Genomic DNA, 22,006 nt, shown 5'->3' on the forward strand with positions numbered 1-22,006 from the left:
GTATCTCACTGATCATCCCTAAAGCCAAAACCTCATTTGGCTGCCTTTCCTTCCAGTTCTCTGCTGCCTGCGACTGCAACGAATTGCAAAAATCTCTGAAGTTGGAGACTTTTATCTCCCTCACCAACTTTAAACATCTGCTATCTGAGCAGCTAACCGATCTCTGCAGCTGTACATAGTCCATCGGTATATAGCCCACCCAATTTACCTATGTCATCCCCATACTGTTTTTATTTTATTTACTTTTCTGCTCTTTTGCACACCAGTATCTCTACCTGCACATGTTCATCTGATCATTTATCACTCCAGTGTTAATCTGCTAAATTGTAATTATTCACTCCTATGGCCTATTTATTGCCTACCTCCTCATGCCTTTTGCACACAATGTATATATATATTTTTTTCTCATTCTTTTTTTCTACTATGTTATTGACTTGTTTATTGTTTACTCCATGTGTAACTCTGTGTTGTTGTCTGTTCACACTGCTATGCTTTATCTTGGCCAGGTCGCAGTTGCAAATGAGAACTTGTTCTCAACTAGCCTACCTGGTTAAATAAAGGTGAAATAAAAATTAAATAAACAAAAAAATATTGTTGTCACATATTAGTGTTATTTAAACGATAAGAATGAGCGGTATGGGTGGATTTTTCATTTAAAAAAGGCATTTGAACACCTTGGAGGGCATTTGATACAAAATCTGTTTTTCTCTATATGGTTTCCTTGACTCTGAAAATATCTAATTATCCACAGATGTCCCCAGGTATTGGTAATCATTTGCATATCACACCATGGCAGGCTTCTTTTTTTTTATCTCACAAGTATAAGAATCAAGTGAGGAGCTGAGTTTAAGGAGATCATCATGGATTAGAAATGAGCAGTCTTCATTTTGGATTTAGAATACATGTAATCAATGTATTATTTTGGAATTTAATTGTAAAGTTACATGAGTGCAGGATAAAAATAATAATATTGCTTGACTTTTGTTATCAGGAGAATGAAAAGCAGTCTATATTGGTGAGTATACTGTATATGTGGGGAAATCTATTACTGAAGCAACAAGTCAAGGAAGTATCCATTTAGGTTGTCTGTTCTTTGTGATTTCATCAATTTAACTTATATGAAAGCTACAGTAGGAAGATTTGCTCCTTTTCTTCAAACATTGACAGCACATCTTTACCATCTACCAGGACCATGGAAAACTCTACTCACTTTAAGGTCTTTAGGCTTGCTGCATACGGTGATATCGGACAATTGAAGTATTTCTACTTTGCTGTAGTAACTGTATTATATCTTGTCATCATTCTTGCCAATGCTTTACTTATTGGAGTTATCTGCATTGAAAGAAGCCTTCATGAACCCATGTATCTGTTTCTATGTGCTTTGTTTGTTAATCAGTTGTATGGGAGCACTGGTTTGTTTCCTGCTTTCATGTTTTACTTGCTGTCTGACACACAATATATTTCCCTTCTTTATTGTTATCTCCAGATTTATGTGTTGTACACATGTGCTCTAACAGAATTTAGTAATTTAGCAGTTATGTCCTATGACAGGTACATCTCCATTTGTTATCCTCTACAGTATAATAATATTATGACACCTAAAACCATTTGTGGCTTAATTCTACTGTCCTGCTTGTCTTCTTTTTTTCTCATGGCCATCATTATCTCCCTGAGTTTGCGACTGCAATTTTGTGGTAACGTTCTAGACAGACTGTATTGTGACAACTACTCGATAGTCAAGCTTGCCTGTTCAAATACTATGCTGAATAACATATGGGGTCTTGTTGTCACTGTGCTTTTTATTTCTTGTACTATATTTCCTACCATATACTCATATGTAAGAATTCTACAGATATGTTTAAAGTCTTCTAAAGAGACAAAACAGAAAGCATTTAACACCTGTATACCACATATAGCCTCTTTGCTGAACTTCTTATTTGGCTGGTTATTTGTGATTCTACAAGGCAGATATGAAACTGCAGATCTTTCACCTATATTTCGCACTATTTTATTAGTTTATTTTCTGATATGTCCACCAATTTTCAACCCTTTAATGTATGGTGTTCGGATGGTTAAAATCAGGCATGCTTGTAACAAGGTACTAGGCCTTAACCCTGAAACATAACCTGATAGTTCCTTTGTGTAATTTAAAATGATGTGTTTTCTTACATATAGTTGCTATAGTTGACTGTAAAAATCGCATCAAGTTTATCATGTATTGTAACTGAGAATCTCTCACAAAGGTTGTATATTACAGTTTTTTTCTGCAATGTATATGTAATGAGTGCTTACTTATTCTGTCAGTGATGGCTTATGACCGGCATGTCTCCATTTGTATTTTATTCCATAACCATTTTCTCTCACTTAGCAGTTGTTAAACTCTCCTGTGTTCAAAGTGCACTGAGTAACCTGTATGGTATATGTATCATAGCAAGTTTAATGGTTTTAATCTCTGTGTTAGTTGTGCTTTCATATTTCAAAATATTACTTATTTGCTTGAAAGCCTCAAAGGAGTCACGAAAGTAGGATTTTAATACATGTGCTCCCCACTTGATCACTTTCATAAACTTCTCAACAGCCATCCTTTTTTCTGTTGTTTACAGTAACCAGAGATATCTGTACAGTTTATTCTGTTCCATGGCCACGGGGGGCTTGGTAGTGCATCAGCAGTTCCTCTTGCAGTTCCTCTTGCCTGCACTACAGAAGGCTATATTGGTCCGCTAATGCAGGACTAGTAAAGGCCTAGTGTGCTACTTTTGTGAGAGAAAAAAGTTATCCAAAAATATTAATATTTGTTATTAATTCAGATTTTTCAGGGGGTGCTGCATCACCCCTACTTTCTGTGGCTATGTTCTGTTCCCACCACTGTTGTAGGGATTAGGACCAAGGAGATCAGAAATCTGAACCTAAACTGGTACCAATTATGACTTTAGATGGTACAGTAGCAGGGCCAGGGTTACTGGTTTGAATCCCAGGACTGACAGGAATATCTGTCAAGATGTGAGCTGCCAGAACTGAATGCTTATACTGTACATTTGTTTTTAATCATCAACATAATTGTTTGTATTGCATTTTATTTCTGTAAATGTATTTTACTGTCATAGTACTGTAAAGCACTGTAGTAAAGTCAAGTCAGGGATGCTGCTGTGGCTCTGACTGTCACGTTCTGACCTTTATTTCCTTTGTTTTTGTATTTATTTAGTATGGTCAGGGCGTGAGTTGGGTGGGCAGTCTATGTTTGTTTTTCTATGTTTTGGGTATTTCTATGTTTCGGCCTAGTATGGTTCTCAATCAGAGGCAGGTGTCATTAGTTGTCTCTGATTGAGAATCATACTTAGGTAGCCTGTGTTGCACTGTTTGTTTGTGGGTGATTGTCTATGTTGATGGCTTGTTTCAGCGCAGCTCGCATTAGCTTCATGGTTGTTATTTTGTTTACTGTTTTTGTATAGTGTTTCAGTGTTCAGTTCTTTCTTTAATTAAACATTCAACATGAACAAATATCATGCCGCATTTTGGTCCTCCGATCCTTCTCGCCTCTCCTCTTCAGATGAAGAGGAGGACGACCGTGACACTGACCCTACGTTCTTCTAGAATGTCACTGGATATGTACTGTATGTGTGTTTCAGGGGGGTTGGGGAAAGGGCAAAATGATGTAAGGTTCCAATAACTTCTGTTTCCACAAATGGGCAGTAAAGTACCAACAACGACGAGACGGCCTACAGGGAGGAGGTGAGGGCCCTCAGAGGGTGTCAGGAAAATAACCTCACACTCAACGTCAACAAAACTAAGGAGATGATTGTGGACTTCAGGAAACAGCAGAGGGAACACCCCCCTATCCACATCGATGGAACAGTAGTGGAGAGGGTAGCAAGTTTTAAGTTCCTCGGCATACACATCATAGACAAACTGAACTGGTCCACTCACACAGACAGCATCGTGAAGAAGGCACAGCAGCGCCTCTTCAACCTCAGGAGGCTGAAGAAATTCGGCTTGTCACCAAAAGCACTCACAAACTTCTACAGATGCACAATCGAGAGCATCCTGGCGGGCTGTATCACCGCCTGGTACGGCAACTGCTCCGCCCTCAACCGTAAGGCTCTCCAGAGGGTAGTGAGGTCTGCACAACGCATCACCGGGGGCAAACTACCTGCCCTCCAGGACACCTACACCACCCGATGTTACAGGAAGGCCATAAAGATCATCAAGGACATCAACCACCCGAGCCACTGCCTGTTCACCCCGCTATCATCCAGAAGGCGAGGTCAGTACAGGTGCATCAAAGCTGGGACCGAGAGACTGAAAAACAGCTTCTATCTCAAGGCCATCAGACTGTTAAACAGCCACCACTAACATTGAGTGGCCGCTGCCAACACACTGACACTGACACTGACTCAACTCCAGCCACTTTAATAATGGGAATTGATGGGAAATGATGTAAATATATCACTAGCCACTTTAAACAATGCTACCTTATATAATGTTACTTACCCTACATTATTCATCTCATATGCATACGTATATACTGTACCCTATATCATCGACTGCATCCTTATGTAATACATGTATCACTAGCCACTTTAACTATGCCACTTTGTTTACATACTCATCTCATATGTATATACTGTACTCGATACCATCTACTGTATCTTGCCTATGCTGCTCTGTACCATCACTCATTCATATATCCTTATGTACATATTCTTTATCCCCTTACACTGTGTATAAGACAGTAGTTTTGGAATTGTTAGTTAGATTACTTGTTGGTTATTACTGCATTGTCGGAACTAGAAGCACAAGCATTTCGCTACACTCGCATTAACATCTGCTAACCATGTGTATGTGACAAATAAAATTTGATTTGATTTGATTTTGAAGTATTCCTCTAGTAGTGAAAGATCTATAGACTTAGATCATCAGTATATCTGTCCCATTATGGCATCTTCCCGAGAGCACTGGAAGCACCATTGAGGCAATCTCCATTTTGAAGTAGTCCATTTTCTTCTACTACTTCTACGAGTTTTCAAACAAACTGGAAGGGTGCATACTGCCACCTGGAGAGTGTTGTTTGAACAGGTATGAAGCCATGGCTGGCTATTAACTGCCACCTGCAGTTATGGAAAGTTTGCTCATAAGTATAATTCATTGGCTGATCCCCCAGTTACTACTTCAAAATGGTGAAAGTCCTCAATGCCGCAGCCCATGCTAAAACTGGCTTTTGGGCACTACAGTCCTCTATCTAACTCTATGGTTACATACTTTTTGGACCGGTCGCTGAGCTAAAGATGGATCAGCCCATCCGGCATTTGCCCTAACTACCTGGCCCGTCTGTTTCTGCTTAATTCTTAAATATATGTTCACACTGTCATTTAAGCACAGGTGTTGTTTAATACCACTATCCAATGATAATGTCCCTGAGAGGAAAAGCTTGTGAGTTGTGTTCGTTTTAACATAGAGAACTGCTTACAGCATAACATTCTAAGTGAGTGGTTCCCGCACAAGGTGTCGGCACTACCTCCCCCCAAAAAACTGGGTAGTGCATCAGCAGTTCCTCTTGTTTTGTTAGTCATTGCATACCTTAGAGAGCTATTTAGAACTTGTCAGAAATGTACAGATCAACTAGCCCATGTCAGCTAATGTATTTGTATTTATTTTTTGTCCATAGATATTGTCGTAATTGTTTAGTCACTCAAATATCACATGAATACACATAAGACATGGCAAAATGTATAGAATTGCAAGAACATTTGCTTTAAAATTGCAACATTTTCTTTGTACCCGATGACAAAATGTGTAGAATTGCAGGAAATAATCATTAAACTTGCAAAATTCTCTCCGCCAACAAGAGAGGTGTGAACAGTTTGTGTCATAAACAGTGCTTGTGCCCATAGAAATAGATCAATGTTAAAATTAGTACTTAAAATCAGTCGTAGGCCTAAGATAACAATTTACCAAATGTCTTCTTAAGTCCAAGATAAGAAAAGTATATGTACAGTGTATAGAGTAGACCTATGAACAGCTATTTTCACTTAAATGTCCAATGCAGCCATTTTTCTCTCAATATCAAAACATTTATGGGTAACAACTTAAATACCTTATTGAGGTTATTTTTTACCACTTTAATTTAAACCAAACAATAATGGCTTCTTAGCAAGGACACAATTTCTCAAGCAAGAATATTTTTGAGTGTCTGGGAGTGGTCTGATTGAGGAGGGGGAAACTGAAAACTAGCTGTTATTGGCAGAGAGGTTTGGAACTCTTTTTTATTGGTCAAGTAACTACAGGATACTGAAGAAAAATATGAACGCAACATGTAGGTCCCACGTTTCATGAGCTAAAATAAAAGATCCCTGAAATGTTTCATGAGCTGAAATAGAAGATCCCAGAAATTGTCCATACGCACAAAAGATTCATTCTCTCAAATTTGGGTCAGAAGTTTGTTTACGGTTAGTGAGAGTTTCTCCTTTGCCAAGATAATCCATACACCTGACAGGTGTGGCTTGTCAAGAAGCTGATTAAACAGCATGATCACTACACATGTGCACCTTGTGCTGGACACAATAAAAGGCCACCAAAATGTGCAGTTTTGTCACACAACACAATTCCACAGATGTCTCAAGTTTTGAGGGAGCGTGCAATAGGCATGCTGACTGCAGGAATGTCCACCAAAGCTGTTGCCAGAGAATTTTATGTTCATTTCTCTACCATAAGCCGCCTCCATTTTAGAGAATTTGGCAGTACTTTAAACAGGCCTCACAACCGCAGACCATTTATACGGCGTTGTGTGGGTGAGTGGTTTGCTGATGTCAACGTTGTGAACAGTGCCCCATGGTGCAGGTGTGGTTATGGTATGGGCAGGCATAAGCTACGGACAACGAACGCAATTGTATTTTATCAATGGCAATTTGAATGCGCAGAGATACTTTGTTGTGCCACTCATCTGCTGCTATTACATGTTTCAGCATGATAATGCATGGCCCCATGTCGCAAGGATCTGTACACAATTCCTGGAAGTTGAAAATGTCCCAGTTCTTCCATGGCCTACATACTCACCAGACATGTCACCCATTGAGCACGTTTGGGATGCTCTGGATTTACATGTACGACAGCGTGTTCCAGTTCCCGCCAATATCCAGCAACTTCGCACAGCCATTGAAGAGGAATGTGACAACATTCCACAGCCCACAATCAACAGCCTGATCAACACGATGCGGAGGACATGTATTGTGCTGCATGAAGCAAATGGAGGTCACACCAGATACTGACTGGTTTTATGATCCACGCCCCTACTTTTTTTTAACGTTATCTGTGATCAACAGTCCATCTCATTCCCAATGATGTGTTATCCATATGTTAGTTCAGAGTTGGGAGGGTCAAGAGACCAAAGGTGTCAGAACGGAGTGCTCAGGTTGGGGTGTATGTAAAGTTTGATCATAGCCTGAAGGTAGGGAAGGGCAGTTCCTCTGGCTGCTCCGTCAGCAAGTACCTTGTTTGATATTGGATCTTGAAATCATGAAACAACAATAGTCTTATGACTATAGATTACAATACCTTCAGTGTAAAAATTTTAATAAGACATTCAAATATAGTATAAAGTAATTCCGAAAACTAGGCTACTATGCACAGGTTTGGGGAAGATTGCTGCTGAACTGATCGGGACGAATGAGGACAATGGCCATGGTGTTAAGAGATTTTAGCATGTGTGAATATACATCTTTCCAAAACTCATCACATGGACTGGTGTAGTTCACAGAATTTTCAACCTCATGAGATCTGTTTTTATCATGACTTGTCAATACTTGGCTTTTACTTGTTATGATTAAAGATAATTGGATAGCCATTTGATCCAGTGCAAGCTTTTCGCACCAGGTCCTGCTATCAAAATCCCCCTGTAACGGTTCTCTTGTGGTGAAGGAGAGTCGGACCAAAATGCAGCGTGTAGATTGCGATCCATGTTTAATAAACAAACGTAAAACACGAATCAATTATAAACACTACAAAACAAAGAACGTAATGAAAACCGAAACAGCCTATACTTGTGTAAACTAACACAGAGACAGGAACAAGGACACTAAGGACAATCACCCACGAAACACTCAAAGAATATGGCTGCCTAAATATGGTTCCCAATCAGAGACAACGATAAACACCTGCCTCTGATTGAGAACCACTTCAGACAGCCATAGACCTAACTAGAACACCCCACTAAGCTACAATCCCAATACATACACACCACATACAAAAACCCATGCCACACCCTGGCCTGACCAAATAAATGAAGATAAACACAAAATACTTCGACCAGGGCGTGACAGAACCCCCCCCCTAAGGTGCGGACTCCCGAACGCACCTCAAAACACTAGGGAGGGTCCGGGTGGGCGTCTGTCCATGGTGGCGGCTCCGGCGCGGGATGTGGACCCCACTCAATCAATGTCTTAGTCCCCTCTCCTCGCGTCCTTGGATAGTCCACCCTCGCCGCCAACCATGGCCTAGTAGTCCTCACCCAGAACCCCACTGGACTGAGGAGCAGATCGGGACTGAGGGGCAGCTCGGGAGTGAGAGGAAGCTCGGGAGTGAGAGGAAGCTCGGGAGTGAGAGGAAGCTCAGGCAGGTTGATAGATCTACCAGATCCTGGCTGGCTGGTGGTTTCGGCAGATCCTGGCTGACTGGCAGATCCCGGCTGACTGGCAGATCCCGGCTGACTGGCAGATCCTGGCTGACTGGCAGATCCTGGCTGACTGGCGGATCCTGGCCGACTGGCAGTTCTGGCAGATCCCGGCTGACTGGCGGATCTGGAAGAGTCTGGTTGACTGGCAGATCTGGAAGAGTCTGGTTGACTGGCAGATCTGGGAGAGTCTGGTTGACTGGCAGATCTGGAAGAGTCTGGTTGACTGGCAGATCTGGAAGAGTCTGGCTGACTGGCAGATCTGGAAGAGTCTGGCTGACTGGCAGATCTGGCAGATCCTGGCTGACTGGCGGATCCTGGCTGACTGGCGGATCCTGGCCGACTGGCAGATCTGGCAGATCCCGGCTGACTGGCGGATCTGGAAGAGTCTGGTTGACTGGCGGATCTGGAAGAGTCTGGCTGACTGGCAGATCTGGAAGAGTCTGGCAGACTGGCGGCACTTGCGGCGCTGGGCAGACTGGCGGCGCTGGGCAGACTGGCGACTCTGATGGCGCTGGGCAGACTGAAAGCTCCGGCAACGCTGGAGAGGAAGGCTCTGGCAGCGCTGAACAGGCGGGACGCACTGTAGGCCTGATGCGTGGTGCTGGCACTGGTGGTACTGGGCCGAGGACACGCACAGGAAGCCTGGTGCGGGGAGCTGGCACTAGTGATACCAGGCCACGCAACTCCGGGTGAGTGCAAGGAACAGGACACACCGGGTTGTGAAGGTGTACTGGAGACCTGGTGTGTATAGCCGGCATCAAATCCCCCGGAACTCCAACACACGTTTCAGGCTGAGTACGAGGAACTGACACGGGTGACATCGGACAGCTAACACGCTCCTCAGGGCAAATGCCGTACATACTATGCCAAACCAACAGCTTTCTCTCTACTCTGTCCAATACATCCTCAACACTCTCAGACTCAGCACTCAGCTTCGCCGACAGCTCCAATTCCATCCATGGCTCCTTACAGTAAACAGGGGGAGTTGGCTCAGGTCTGACTCCTGACTCTGCCACACTCTCCCTGTGCCCCCCCCAAAGACATTTTTGGGGGTGCCTCTCGGGCTTCCAGCCGCTCTGCCGTGCTAGCTCCTCATAATGCCGCCTCTCTGCTTTCGCTGTCTCCAGCTCGGCTTTGGGGCGGCAATATTCCCCTGGCTCTGCCCAGGGTCCTTTCCCGTCAAGGATCTCCTCCCAAGTCCATTTATCCAAATAGTGCAGCCTCTCCCACTGTTGCTGCTGCTGCTGCCTCTGTTGCTTCTCCTGCTGCTGCCTTTGCTGCTGCTGCTGTTGCTGCTGCTGCTGCTGTTGCTCCTGCTGCACCTGTTGCTTCTCCTGCTGCTGCTGTTGCTGCTGCCTCTGTTTACCACGCCGCTTGGTCCTTGGTTGGTGGGTGATTCTGTAACGGTTCTCTTGTGGTGAAGGAGAGTCGGACCAAAATGCAGCGTGTAGATTGCGATCCATGTTTAATAAACAAACGTAAAACACGAATCAATTATAAACACTACAAAACAAAGAACGTAATGAAAACCGAAACAGCCTATACTTGTGTAAACTAACACAGAGACAGGAACAAGGACACTAAGGACAATCACCCACGAAACACTCAAAGAAATGGCTGCCTAAATATGGTTCCTAATCAGAGACAACGATAAACACCTGCCTCTGATTGAGAACCACTTAAGACAGCCATAGACTTAACTAGAACACCCCACTAAGCTACAATCCCAATACCAACACACCACATACAAAAACCCCATGCCACACCCTGGCCTGACCAAATAAATGAAGATAAACACAAAATACCTCAACCAGAGTGTGACAGAACCCCCCCCCCTAAGGTGCGGACTCTCGGACGCACCTCAAAACAATAGGGAGGGTCCGGGTGGGCGTCTGTCCATGGTGGCGGCTCCGGCGCGGGACGTGGACCCCACTCAATCACTGTCTTAGTCCCTCCTCCTCGCGTCCTTGGATATTTCACCCTCGCCGCCGACCGTGGCCTAGTAGTCCTCACCCAGAACCCCACTGGATTGAGGAGCAGATCGGGACTGAGGGGCAGCTCGGGACTGAGGCAGCTCGGGACTGAGGGGAAGCTCGGGACTGAGGGGAAGCTCGGGACTGAGGGGAAGCTCAGCACTGAGAGGAAGCTCAGGCAGGTAGCTGAATCCGGCAGATCCAGGACACTAAGGACAATCACCCACGAAACACTCAAAGAATATGGCTGCCTAAATATGGTTCCCAATCAGAGACAACGATAAACACCTGCCTCTGATTGAGAACCACTTCAGACAGCCATAGACTTAACTAGAACACCCCACTAAGCTACAATCCCAATACCAACACACCACATTCAAAAACCCCATGCCACACCCTGGCCTGACCAAATAAATGAAGATAAACACAAAATACCTCGACCAGGGCGTGACAAATGTAATATATCAAATTTAGCAGACTCTTTATCCAAAGTGACTTAGTAATGTGTGAAGACATTTTTATGTATGGGTGGCCCCGGGAATCAAACCTACTATCCTGGCGTTACAATACTCTACCAAGATGCATGACAGGTTTATAAATGCTTTGTGAAACTTACATTTAAAATGATTTAGAAGATTAAGCTTTGCTTATACCACACTTTATAAAGCACAAGGTTGTCATATTTGACATCGGTGATTATGTCACACAGTTATGCCAAATTTATGAACCCTTTATAAAGCATAACATATGGTTATAGATTATTTGTAACACATTTAAGTATTGTTTATGAAGGCTTTATGAAGGCTTTATAAGCTGCATGTCATTTAAAGCTGGACCGATACTCCTACCTCAAGAAATGTGTAATTTTACAGACAGTCTAGCACATTTCTTCTATTTTTCTGCCTCTTCAGTCCAGGGTCCACTGTATGGTGCCGTTGCGAATGTCAGACTCCACTCGGTGAGGCACATCGATCTGCAGGTTGAACATGATTCGATTGTAGACAACTAAAATAAGAGCAGTTGGATAAGGCAATTTTACAGCTAACCTGCTACGTCACATACTGATATTGTCTTTGGTATTATTGTGTGTAGCTATGTTTGCTAGCTAGCCAGCCAGCCTATAGAGAAAGCATTACAATGTGGATTTTGTCGTCAACTTGAGCTGCAACAGATTTCCACAACAATTTTCATACGTTGCTCCCATCCCTATTAAAAAGACAAAATAAAACATTTGTTGACCAAAAAATATTGTTCTCACATATTAGTATTATTGACATTATAAGAATGAGCGTTTTGGGTGGATTTTTCATTTAAAAAAGGCATTTGAACACCCTGGAGGGCATGTGATACAAAATGGTATCTGTTTTTCTCTATATGGTTTCCTTGACTCTGAAAATATCTAATTATCCACAGGTGTCCCCAGGTATTGGTAATCATTTGCATATCACACCATGGCAGGCTTCTTTTTTTTTTATCTCACAAGTATAAGAATCAAGTGAGGAGCTGAGTTTAAGGAGATCATCATGGATTAGAAATGAGCAGTCTTCATTTTGGATTTAGAATGCATGTATCATTTTGCATTTGAATGTAATAAGTTACATGAGTACAGCATACAAAGTAAAATATTTTTTGAATTATGTGTTCATGAGAATGAAAAGCTGTCTATATTGGTGAGTATACTGTATATGTGGGGAAATCTATTACTGAACCAACAAGTCAAGGAATTATCCATTTAGGTTGTCTGTTCTTTGTGATTTCATCAATTTAACTTATATGAAAGCTACAGTAGGAAGATTTGCTCCTCTTCTTCAAACATTGACAGCACATCTTTACCAACTCCCAGGACCATGGAAAACTCTACTCACTTTAAGGTCTTTAGGCTTGCTGCATACGGTGATATCGGACAATTGAAGTATTGCTACTTTGCTGTAGTAATTGTTTTATATTTTGCCATCATTCTTGCCAATGCTTTGCTTATTGGAGTTATCTGCATTGAAAGAAGCCTTCATGAACCCATGTATCTGTTTCTATGTGCTTTGTTTGTTAATCAGTTGTATGGGAGCACTGCTTTGTTTCCTGCTCTCATGTTTTACTTGCTGTCTGACACACATGATATTTCCCTTCTTTATTGTTATCTCCAGATTTATGTGTTGTACACATGTGCTCTAACAGAATTTAGTAATTTAGCAGTTATGTCCTATGACAGGTACATCTCCATTTGTTATCCTCTACAGTATAACAATATTATGACACCTAAAATAATTTGTGGCTTAATTCTGCTGTCGTGCTCGTCTTCTTTTTTTCTCAACGCCATCAATATCTCCTTGAGTTTGCGACTGCAATTTTGTGGTAACGTTCTAGACAGACTGTATTGTGACAACTACTCAGTAGTCAAGCTTGCCTGTTCAAATACTACGCTGAATAACATATGGGGTCTTCTTGTCACTGTGGTTTATCTTTATTGTACTATATTTCCTACCATATACTCATATGTAAGAATTCTACAAATATGTTTAAAGTCTTCAAAAGAGACAAAACAGAAAGCATTTAACACCTGTACACCACATATAGCCTCTATGCTGAACTTCTTCTTTGGCTGGTTATTTGTGATTCTACAAGGCAGATATGAAACTGCAGATCTTCCACCTATACTTCGCACTATTTTATTCGTTTATTTTCTGATATGTCCACCACTTTTCAATCCTATTATGTATGGCGTTAGGATGGTTCAAATCAGGCATGCTTGTAAAAGGGTACTAGGCCTTTACCCTAAAACATAACCTGATAGTTCCTTTTTCTCATGTTGAATTATGTTCTCTTACTTATAGTTGCTATAATTGAATGTAAAAATCGCATCAAGTTCATCATGTATTGTAACTGAGAATGTTTTGTGTCATATTAGCTAGTTAACTGCATAACTACAGAGCATCAAGGGGAGCTACCCTCCCTACCTTCAGACTATGTTCAAACAGATGCTGAGTGGGATCTTTGGGAAGACCCTACACCCAAAACCATTCTGCCAGATCTGGACTCTTGGCCCACCTAACTTCAGGACAGCTGTGTCCCTGCCCATCTTCCTAAAATGTTTGTCATCTTGAATTGTTTCAGTTTTCAAGTTAATTTCCTGCAGTTCTACACATTTTGCCATGAGGCAGAAATAAAGGGAATCTCTCACAAAGGTTGTGTATTGCAGGTTTTTTCTGCAATGTATATGTAATGAGTGCTTACTTATTCTGTCTGTGATGGCTTATGACCAGCATGTCTTCATTTGTAAGCCATTTTTATTTTATACCATAACCATTTTCTCTCACTTAGCAGTTGTTAAACTCTCCTGTGTTGAAAGTGCACTGAGTAACCTGTATGGTATATGTATCATAGCAAGTGTAATGGTTTTAATATCTGTGTTAGTTGTGCTCTCATATACTTGTTTGCTTGAAAGCCTCAAAGGAGTCACAAAAGTAGGCTTTTAATACATGTGCTCCCCACTTGATCACTTTCATCAACTTCTCTACAACCATCCTTTTTTCTGTTGTTTACAGTAACCAGAGATATCAGTATAGTTTATTCTGTTCCATAGCCATGGGGGAAAGATATTCTATGCCCGCACTACAGAAGGCTATATTGGTCTGCTAATGCAGGACAGTAAAGGCCCAGTGTGCTACTTTTGTGAGAAAAAAAGTAATCCAAAAATATTAATATTAATATTTATTAATTCAGATTTTTCAGGGGGTGCTGCATCACCCCTACTTCCTGTGGCTATGTTCTGTTCCCACCACTGTTGCACCCTAGGTTCAGAAATCTGAACCTAAACTGGTACCAATTATGACTTTAGATGGTACAGTAGCAGGGCCAGGGTTACTGGTTTGAATCCCAGGACTGACAGGAATATCTGTCAAGATGTGAGCTGCCAGAACTGAATGCTTATACTGTACATTTGTTTTTTATCATCAACATAATTGTTTGTGTTGCATTTTATTTCTGTAAATGTATTTTACTGTCATAGTACTGTAAAGCACTGTAGTAAAGTCAAGTCAGGGATGCTGCTGTGGCTCTAACTGTCACGTTCTGACCTTTATTTCCTTTGTTTTTGTATTTATTTAGTAAATTAGGCTTGTTTCAGCGCAGCTCACATTAGCTTCACGGTTGTTATTTTGTTTACTGTTTTTGTATAGTGTTTCAGTGTTCAGTTCTTTCTTTAATTAAACATTCAACATGAACACATATCACGCCGCATTTTGGTCCTCCTCCGATCCTCTTCAGATCGACCGTGACACTGACCCTCGTTCTTCAGAATTCAGATGAAGGGGTTGGGGAAAGGGAAAAATTATGTGACACTGAATGGGCAGTAAATTATTCCTCTAGTAGTGAAAGATCTATAGACTTAGATCAACATCACAACAGTGTGTCTGTCCCATTATGGCATCTGCGAGAGCACTGGAAGCACCATTGAGGCAGTCTCCATTTTAAAGTAGTCCATTTTCTTCTACTACTTCTACGAGTTTTCAAACAAACTGGAAGGGTGCATACTGCCTCCTGGACAGTGTTTTTTTTAACAGGTATAAAGCCAAGGTTGGCTATTAACTGCCACCTGCAGTTATGGAAAGTTTGCTCATAAGTATAATTCATTGGCTGATTCCCCAGTTACTACTTCAAAATGGTGAAGGTCCTCAATGCCGCAGCCCATGCTAAAACTGGCTTTTGGACCGGTCGCTGAGCTAAAGATGGATCAGCCCATCCGGCATTTGCCCTAACTACCTGGCTCGTCTGTTTCTGCTTAATTCTTAAATATATGTTCACACTGTCATTTAAGCACAGGTGTTGTTAAATAACACTATCCAATGATAATGTCCCTGAGAGGAAAAGCTGGTGAGTTGTGTTCGTTTTAACATAGAGAACCGCCTACAGCATAACATTCTAAGTGAGTGGTTCCCGCACAAGGTGTCGGCACTACCCCCCCCCCCCCAAAAAAAAAAACTGGGTAGTGCTTCAGCAATTCCTCTTGTTATGTTAGTCATTGCATACCTTAGAGAGCTATTTACAACTTGTCAGAAATGTACAGATCAACTGGCCCTTGTCAGCTAATGTATTAGTTTTTTTAGTCCATAGTCATTGTTGTAATTTTTTATTCACTCATATCACCTGAATACACACGACATTGCAAAATGTATAGAATTGCAACATTTTCTTTGTACCCCATAACAAAATGTGTAGAATTGCAGGAAATAAGCATTAAACTTGCTAAATTCTCTCTGTGAACAGTTTGTGTCATAAACAGTGCTTGTGCCCATATAAATATATCAATGTTCAAATCTGCTGCTATTACATGTTTCAGCATGATAATGCATGGCCCCATGTTGCAAGGATCTGTACACAATTCCTGGAAGCTGAAAATGTCCCAGTTCTTCCATGGCCTGCATACTCACCAGACATGTCAACCATTGAGCATGTTTGGGATGCTCTGGATTGATGTGTACGACAGCGTGTTCCAGTTTCCGACAATATCCAGCAACTTCGCACAGCCATTGAAGAGGAGTGGGACAACATTCCACAGCCCACAATGAACAGCCTGATCAACACTATGCGCAGGAGATGTATCGCGCTGCATGAAGCAAACGGAGGTCACACCAGATACTGACTGGTTTTATGATCCACGCCCCTACTTTTTTTTTTACTGTATCTGTGATCAACAGATGTCCATCTCATTCCCAATGATGTGTTATCCATATGTTAGTTCAGAGTTGGGAGGACCAAGAGACCAAAGGTGTCAGAACGGTGTGCTCGGGTTAAAGAATAAATTGTATTAGTAAATGTCCTACTGCTACTGTAGACCTAGGTCCAATCACTGCAAAAATACATATAATTTACTAATCATACATATCAATAACCGTTGTTTTATATAGCTTAATAACAAGATAGATATTGGTCTCCACTACGACATACAGGTGTCAAGTTTATTAGAAATGCAGCTGTATGCTACACCTAAACTATAGCCTACTGTAGCCTATCAAAGCTAATTTAACACAGGTTTATAATATTAGATGTAGATGAAATTGAGAAAAGTGCAGCCTGGTCTCATAAACTAGACGTAACATGCTAAATGTAAATTCAGTCGAAAAAATGTGTATAATAATTTATGTTATGTTTGGTATGGTTACATAAGACAAAAGGTTACTTTTGTGAGGAATGTAAGGAGGGTGGGTAGTTGGTTGGTTGGTTGCTATGAAACGTTACAAGTTGTAATTAGTAACATATACTAAATGGAGGGAGACCGATTTACATTAACTATGTTACGTCTACCCCTGATTCCAGATTGAATAGTGAGGTAGCCTACGGAATGGAGTGCAATGGAACATGAAAGAGAATGATTTTAAAACAAACAAATAACACGCACATTTTTGGGGATCTATATATAATCAAATAAGAGCACTTAAGGTTTCTAGCAGACCTAAGGTTTCCAATCACTGTTCAAAATTAATTCAAACGAGTGAAGTCTTAACTGAATGAATAACAGAGACTAAATGCAATATCAAAGTTTATTAAAATAGTTTGGGGAATGGCCTCCTCTCCGAGGGAAGATTTGACGGCAAGTCACATATGTCACATTAATGGAAGGTGAGAAAAACATTCATTTGTGTTTCCCTGGCTGAGTTGACTAGCTGATATGAGCTGATGGCCCATCAGTTGAACTACAAATGTAGGATCTTAATTTGAGCCAGTTTGCCGCAACAGGAAATGTGAATAATTATGTGGATTTTAATTAATGGACATTTTGTAAGGGTTGATACAATTTCCATAAGAGGAAATCAAGTCTGAAATTTGTAAGTGGAAATTACAACCTTCATGTAAGGGTTTTCCTGTGGTGAAGGAGAAGCGGACCAAAATGCAGCGTGGTGGTTATTCATGTTCTTTAATAAAGGAACTAGACATGAAATAACTAACAAAACAATAAATGTGCGAAAACCTACACAGTCCTATCTGGTGCAAACACAGAGACAGGAACAATCACCCACAAACACACAGTGAAACCCAGGCTACCTAAGTATGATTCTCAATCAGAGACAACTAGTGACACCTGCCTCTGATTGAGAACCGTACTAGGCCGAAACATAGAAATACCCCAAAACATAGAAAAACAAACATAGACTGCCCACCCAACTCACGCCCTGACCATACTAAATAAATACAAAACAAAGGAAATAAAGGTCAGAACGTGACACTTCAGAAGTCTTTTTACACTTCAAATACATTACAAATTCGACATTTCCTGCATTACAGGAAAGTTCTCCTGCAACAGGGTGATCAAATGAAGATCCTACATCTGTAGGAAGCGACAGATTTTTTGTCTTTGGGTCATTGAAGGCTGCCGGTGTGGGCATGAGGTATGGGTGAGATGGCGGACAGAAAAAAAAAGAGAAAAGTGGAACACATAAGTAAATATGGAATGGACAAGCCTTGTGGAAGATCTGATGGAGTAGATGGCGGACAAGGAAGAAAAAGGAGAAAAGTGGAACTTGTTTTGAGTAAATATGAAATGGTGGATCACACATAACTTTTGGAGGAGCTACAGAAGGAAATTTAACATGATGACAGTGAGGACGAATTAACTGAGGTGGCATGTGTCATAATCCTGATTATGACAAAGACGATTCTGACCCAGTGATATTTTTTGGAGAGAATTGATCCTTGCCTATTGGCAGATCCATATGTGGTGTCAGGTTGGGTGGAGAAGAGGTTGGAGAATGTTGGGTCGGTGAAAGTAACTCGAAGTGGAATCACGTATATATTTTGTATTTCTGCCGTCCAGAGGGAGTATGCACTCCACATCACGTGACTGGGGACAAGAACTATGACTTGCTTTCCTCTCCAGAGCAGGGCACCAGTGAAAAGTGTTGAGGGTCAACTGAAGTTGAAGATTCCCGGTGAGGAAAAGTAGAGTGTAGAGGGAAGCAGTGTGTTGAGGAATGTTGGCGTCAAGTGCAAAAAGAGGCATACATGCTCCAGTAGTTCAGAGATGAGGATGAAGTACCTGCGGTGAGGAACACAGAGTTCGGGTCTCGTCCCGAGGATGGTAGGGATGATTCTGGCCCAGTGGGAGGGAGATTTGTAGAGATAATGGATCCTTGCATTTTGGCTGAATCATATGTGGTGTCAGGTTGGGTGGAGAAGAGGTTGGGGACTGTTGAGTTGGTGAAGGTAACTCAGACAAGAAGTATGACTTACTTTGCTCCCTGGAGCAGGGCGCCATTTAAAGGAGTGATAACAGGGGTGGCATTAAGTGTTGAGGCGGAGCAGTTGAAGTTGAAAGATTCCCAGTGTCTGTGACGCATGCTTTTTGGTGCGATGTGGATCCAGTGGAGAGAGTGGGGAAATTAAGAAGATATAATATAATTTATTAATATGCCTTTATTTGTATGGCATGTTCAATGGAAACAAAATTTAGAACTCTGCCGTGTTTCGGCTGCATGGCCTTCGTCAGGGAGTACAAAGAAATGATAATACAATGTCCTCTTTTGAACAGCTTTGTCCAATCACGCCTGATAGACTGGCGGCGCGTGTACAATTCAAGGCTCGGCGTCTACCCAGATTTTGAGAATTAGTTGTAATTTACTTAACAGTTCTTAGTTTATTCACTCAGTACAGCCTGATCTTCACTTTATATAGCTTACAAGAACTCCTGGATATTGGAACACAATGCATAAAGAGAGTTTTTGACAACTTACAACTTCCACTGGAGATCGCAAAGACGGCCCGGGAGACTGAAACATCGCTGAGAGGAAGGCAGCGTCAAGATCGTAAACAAAGGAGAGGGAAGCAGGGTGGCCTCCGGGCTTGTCAAAAGCTAACCCACATCGGCTCTCACTACCTAGCCTTTTCCTCGCTAGCATCCGGTCACTGGCGAACAAAATGGACGAAATATGACTAAGAATCATCTCACAAAAAAGTATTATGGATTGCAGCATCATGATTTTCACGGAAACGTGGCTAAACAACAGCATACCTGACAACGCTATTGGGCTAGAGGGGCGCGACTTCTTCAGGGGTGATCGTACGGCAGAGGACTGGTAAGACCAGAGGAGGTGGTCTGTGCATTTATGTACACAAAGCTTGGTGTACAGACAGTAACATAACCGGGAGTCACTGTTCAACCAATCTAGAGTACCTGATGATTAGGTGCAGACCTTTCTACTTGCCTCGGGAGCTTACATCCATTGTTGTTACTGCAGCCCATATACCTCTGGATGCTAATGCTATACAAACATTCCGGAGGCTTACAAAGCCATTCCACTCCCCCACCCGGGACAGTCTGATCACCTTTCACTGTTCCTACTCCCCAAGTATTTACCCCTCATTAAACACGTGAAACCATCAGTGAGGACAGTCAAAGTGTAGCCAGAGGGGTCAACAGTTTCAACATACAGATTGGAGATTGTTTGCCACTCAGGCCATCCTTGACTCCCATACGGACATCGAAACATATGCTTCTTCCGTTCTCGATTACATCCACATCAACAATGTCACCACCCATAAACTAAAAAAGACCTTCCCACACCAGAAGCCTTTTATGAACAGAGAGGTAAAGACACGCAAAAAAGGCCTCAAGATGTAAACATGACCACAAACTGTGGATTGAGGAGCACTTCAACAACAACTCCGACCCTCGACACATGTGGCAGGGCATCCAAGCCATCACAGACAACCGGCCAAAAACCCCTACTCCCACAGCCAGCGACATCTCCATCTCCGATGAGTTAAACAGGTTCTATGCTCACTTCGACCTGGACAACAAAGATCCAGCCATCAAAGCTGAGCTCCCCCTCTATCCATCGCAGATGTGTTGCCTGCACTGAGCAGGGTGAATGCCCACAAGGCTGGCGGTCCTGTTGGCGTCCCCGGTCGTGTGTTCAGAGCATGTGCTGGGCAGCTGGCCGAGGTCTTCACTGACATTTCAACCCGTCATGGGCCGAGGTGGTTGTCCCCACGTGCGTTAAGACCGCAACCATTGTGCCAGTGCCGAAGCAGTCGACCGCATCAAGCCTGAATGACTTCCAACCTGTTGCACTCACCCCCACGATCATGAAGTGCTTCGAAAGACTGGTTTTGGCCTACCTTAATCAAATCAAATGTATTTATATAGCCCTTCGTACATCAGCTGATATCTCAAAGTGCTGTACAGAAACCCAGCCTAAAACCCCAAACAGCAAGCAATGCAGGTGTAGAAGCACGGTGGCTAGGAAAAACTCCCTAGAAAGGCCAAAACCTAGGAAGAAACCTAGAGAGGAACCAGGCTATGTGGGGGGGCCAGTCCTCTTCTGGCTGTGCCGGGTGGAGATTATAACAGAACATGGCCAAGATGTTCAAATGTTCATAATAATAATCACAGGCAGAACAGTTGAAACTGGAGCAGCAGCACGGCCAGGTGGACTGGGGACAGCAAGGAGTCATCATGTCAGGTAGTCCTGAGGCATGGTCCTAGGGCTCAGGTCCTCCGAGAGAGAGAAAGAAAGAGAGAAGGAGAGAATTAGAGAGAGCATACTTAAATTCACACAGGACACCGGATAAGACAGGAGAAGTACTCCAGATATAACAAACTGACCCTAGCCCCCCGACACATAAACTACTGCAGCATAAATACTGGAGGCTGAGACAGGAGGGGTCAGGAGACACTGTGGCCCCATCCGATGACACCCCCGGACAGGGCCAAACAGGAAGGATTTAACCCCACCCACACCACTAGAGGGATATCTTCAACCACCAACTTACCATCCTGAGACAAGGCCGAGTATAGCCCACAAAGATCTCCGCCACGGCACAACCCAAGGGGGGGGGGGCAACCCAGACAGGAAGATCACATCAGTGACTCAACCCACTCAGGTGACGCACCCCTCCTAGGGACGGTATGAAAGAGCCCTAGTAAGCCAGTGGCTCAGCCCCTGTAATAGGGTCAGAGGCAGAGAATCCCAGTGAACAGAGGGGCGGTTCGTTGCTCCAGAGCCTTTCCGTTCACCTTCACACTCCTGGACCAGACTACACTCAATCATATGACCCACTGAAGAGATGAGTCTTCAGTAAAGACTTAAAGGTTGAGACTGAGTTTGCGTCTCTCACATGGGTAGGCAGACCATTCCATAAAAATGGAGCTCTATAGGAGAAAGCCCTGCCTCCATCTGTTTGCTTAGAAATTCTAGGGACAATTATGAGTCCTGTGTCTTGTGACCGTAGCGTACGTGTAGGTATGTACGGCAGGACCAAATCAGAGAGATAGGTAGGAGCAAACCCACGTAATGCTTTGTAGGTTAGCAGTAAAACCTTGAAATCTGCCCTTGCCTTGACAGGAAGCCAGTGTAGGGAGACTAGCACTGGAGTAATA

General features: G+C 42.6%; 2 protein-coding genes across 2 annotated transcripts; both read left to right on the forward strand.

Annotated features, from left to right (window-relative positions):
- Window positions 1-843: 843 nt before the first annotated feature.
- LOC115142158 (olfactory receptor 11A1-like) lies at window positions 844-2,128 on the forward strand. The gene has a single exon (XM_029681623.2). It carries the CDS (start codon window positions 1,193-1,195, stop codon window positions 2,123-2,125), a length of 933 nt encoding a protein of 310 aa, XP_029537483.2. The 5' UTR covers window positions 844-1,192; the 3' UTR covers window positions 2,126-2,128.
- A 10,046-nt stretch (window positions 2,129-12,174) lies between these two features.
- LOC115142159 (olfactory receptor 11A1-like) lies at window positions 12,175-14,793 on the forward strand. Its single transcript, XM_029681624.2, has one exon. It carries the CDS (start codon window positions 12,486-12,488, stop codon window positions 13,416-13,418), a length of 933 nt encoding a protein of 310 aa, XP_029537484.1. The 5' UTR covers window positions 12,175-12,485; the 3' UTR covers window positions 13,419-14,793.
- The last annotated feature ends 7,213 nt before the right edge of the window (window positions 14,794-22,006 follow it).

Source organism: Oncorhynchus nerka, linkage group LG14 (assembly GCF_034236695.1).
Source record: "Oncorhynchus nerka isolate Pitt River linkage group LG14, Oner_Uvic_2.0, whole genome shotgun sequence".
NCBI lineage: Eukaryota > Metazoa > Chordata > Actinopteri > Salmoniformes > Salmonidae > Oncorhynchus > Oncorhynchus nerka.

What these genes read in the sequence shown, in the direction of transcription:
- LOC115142158 (XM_029681623.2), top strand. Translation starts at nt 1,193, where the DNA reads ATGGAAAACTCTACTCACTTTAAGGTCTTTAGGCTTGCTGCATACGGT.
- LOC115142159 (XM_029681624.2), top strand. Translation starts at nt 12,486, where the DNA reads ATGGAAAACTCTACTCACTTTAAGGTCTTTAGGCTTGCTGCATACGGT.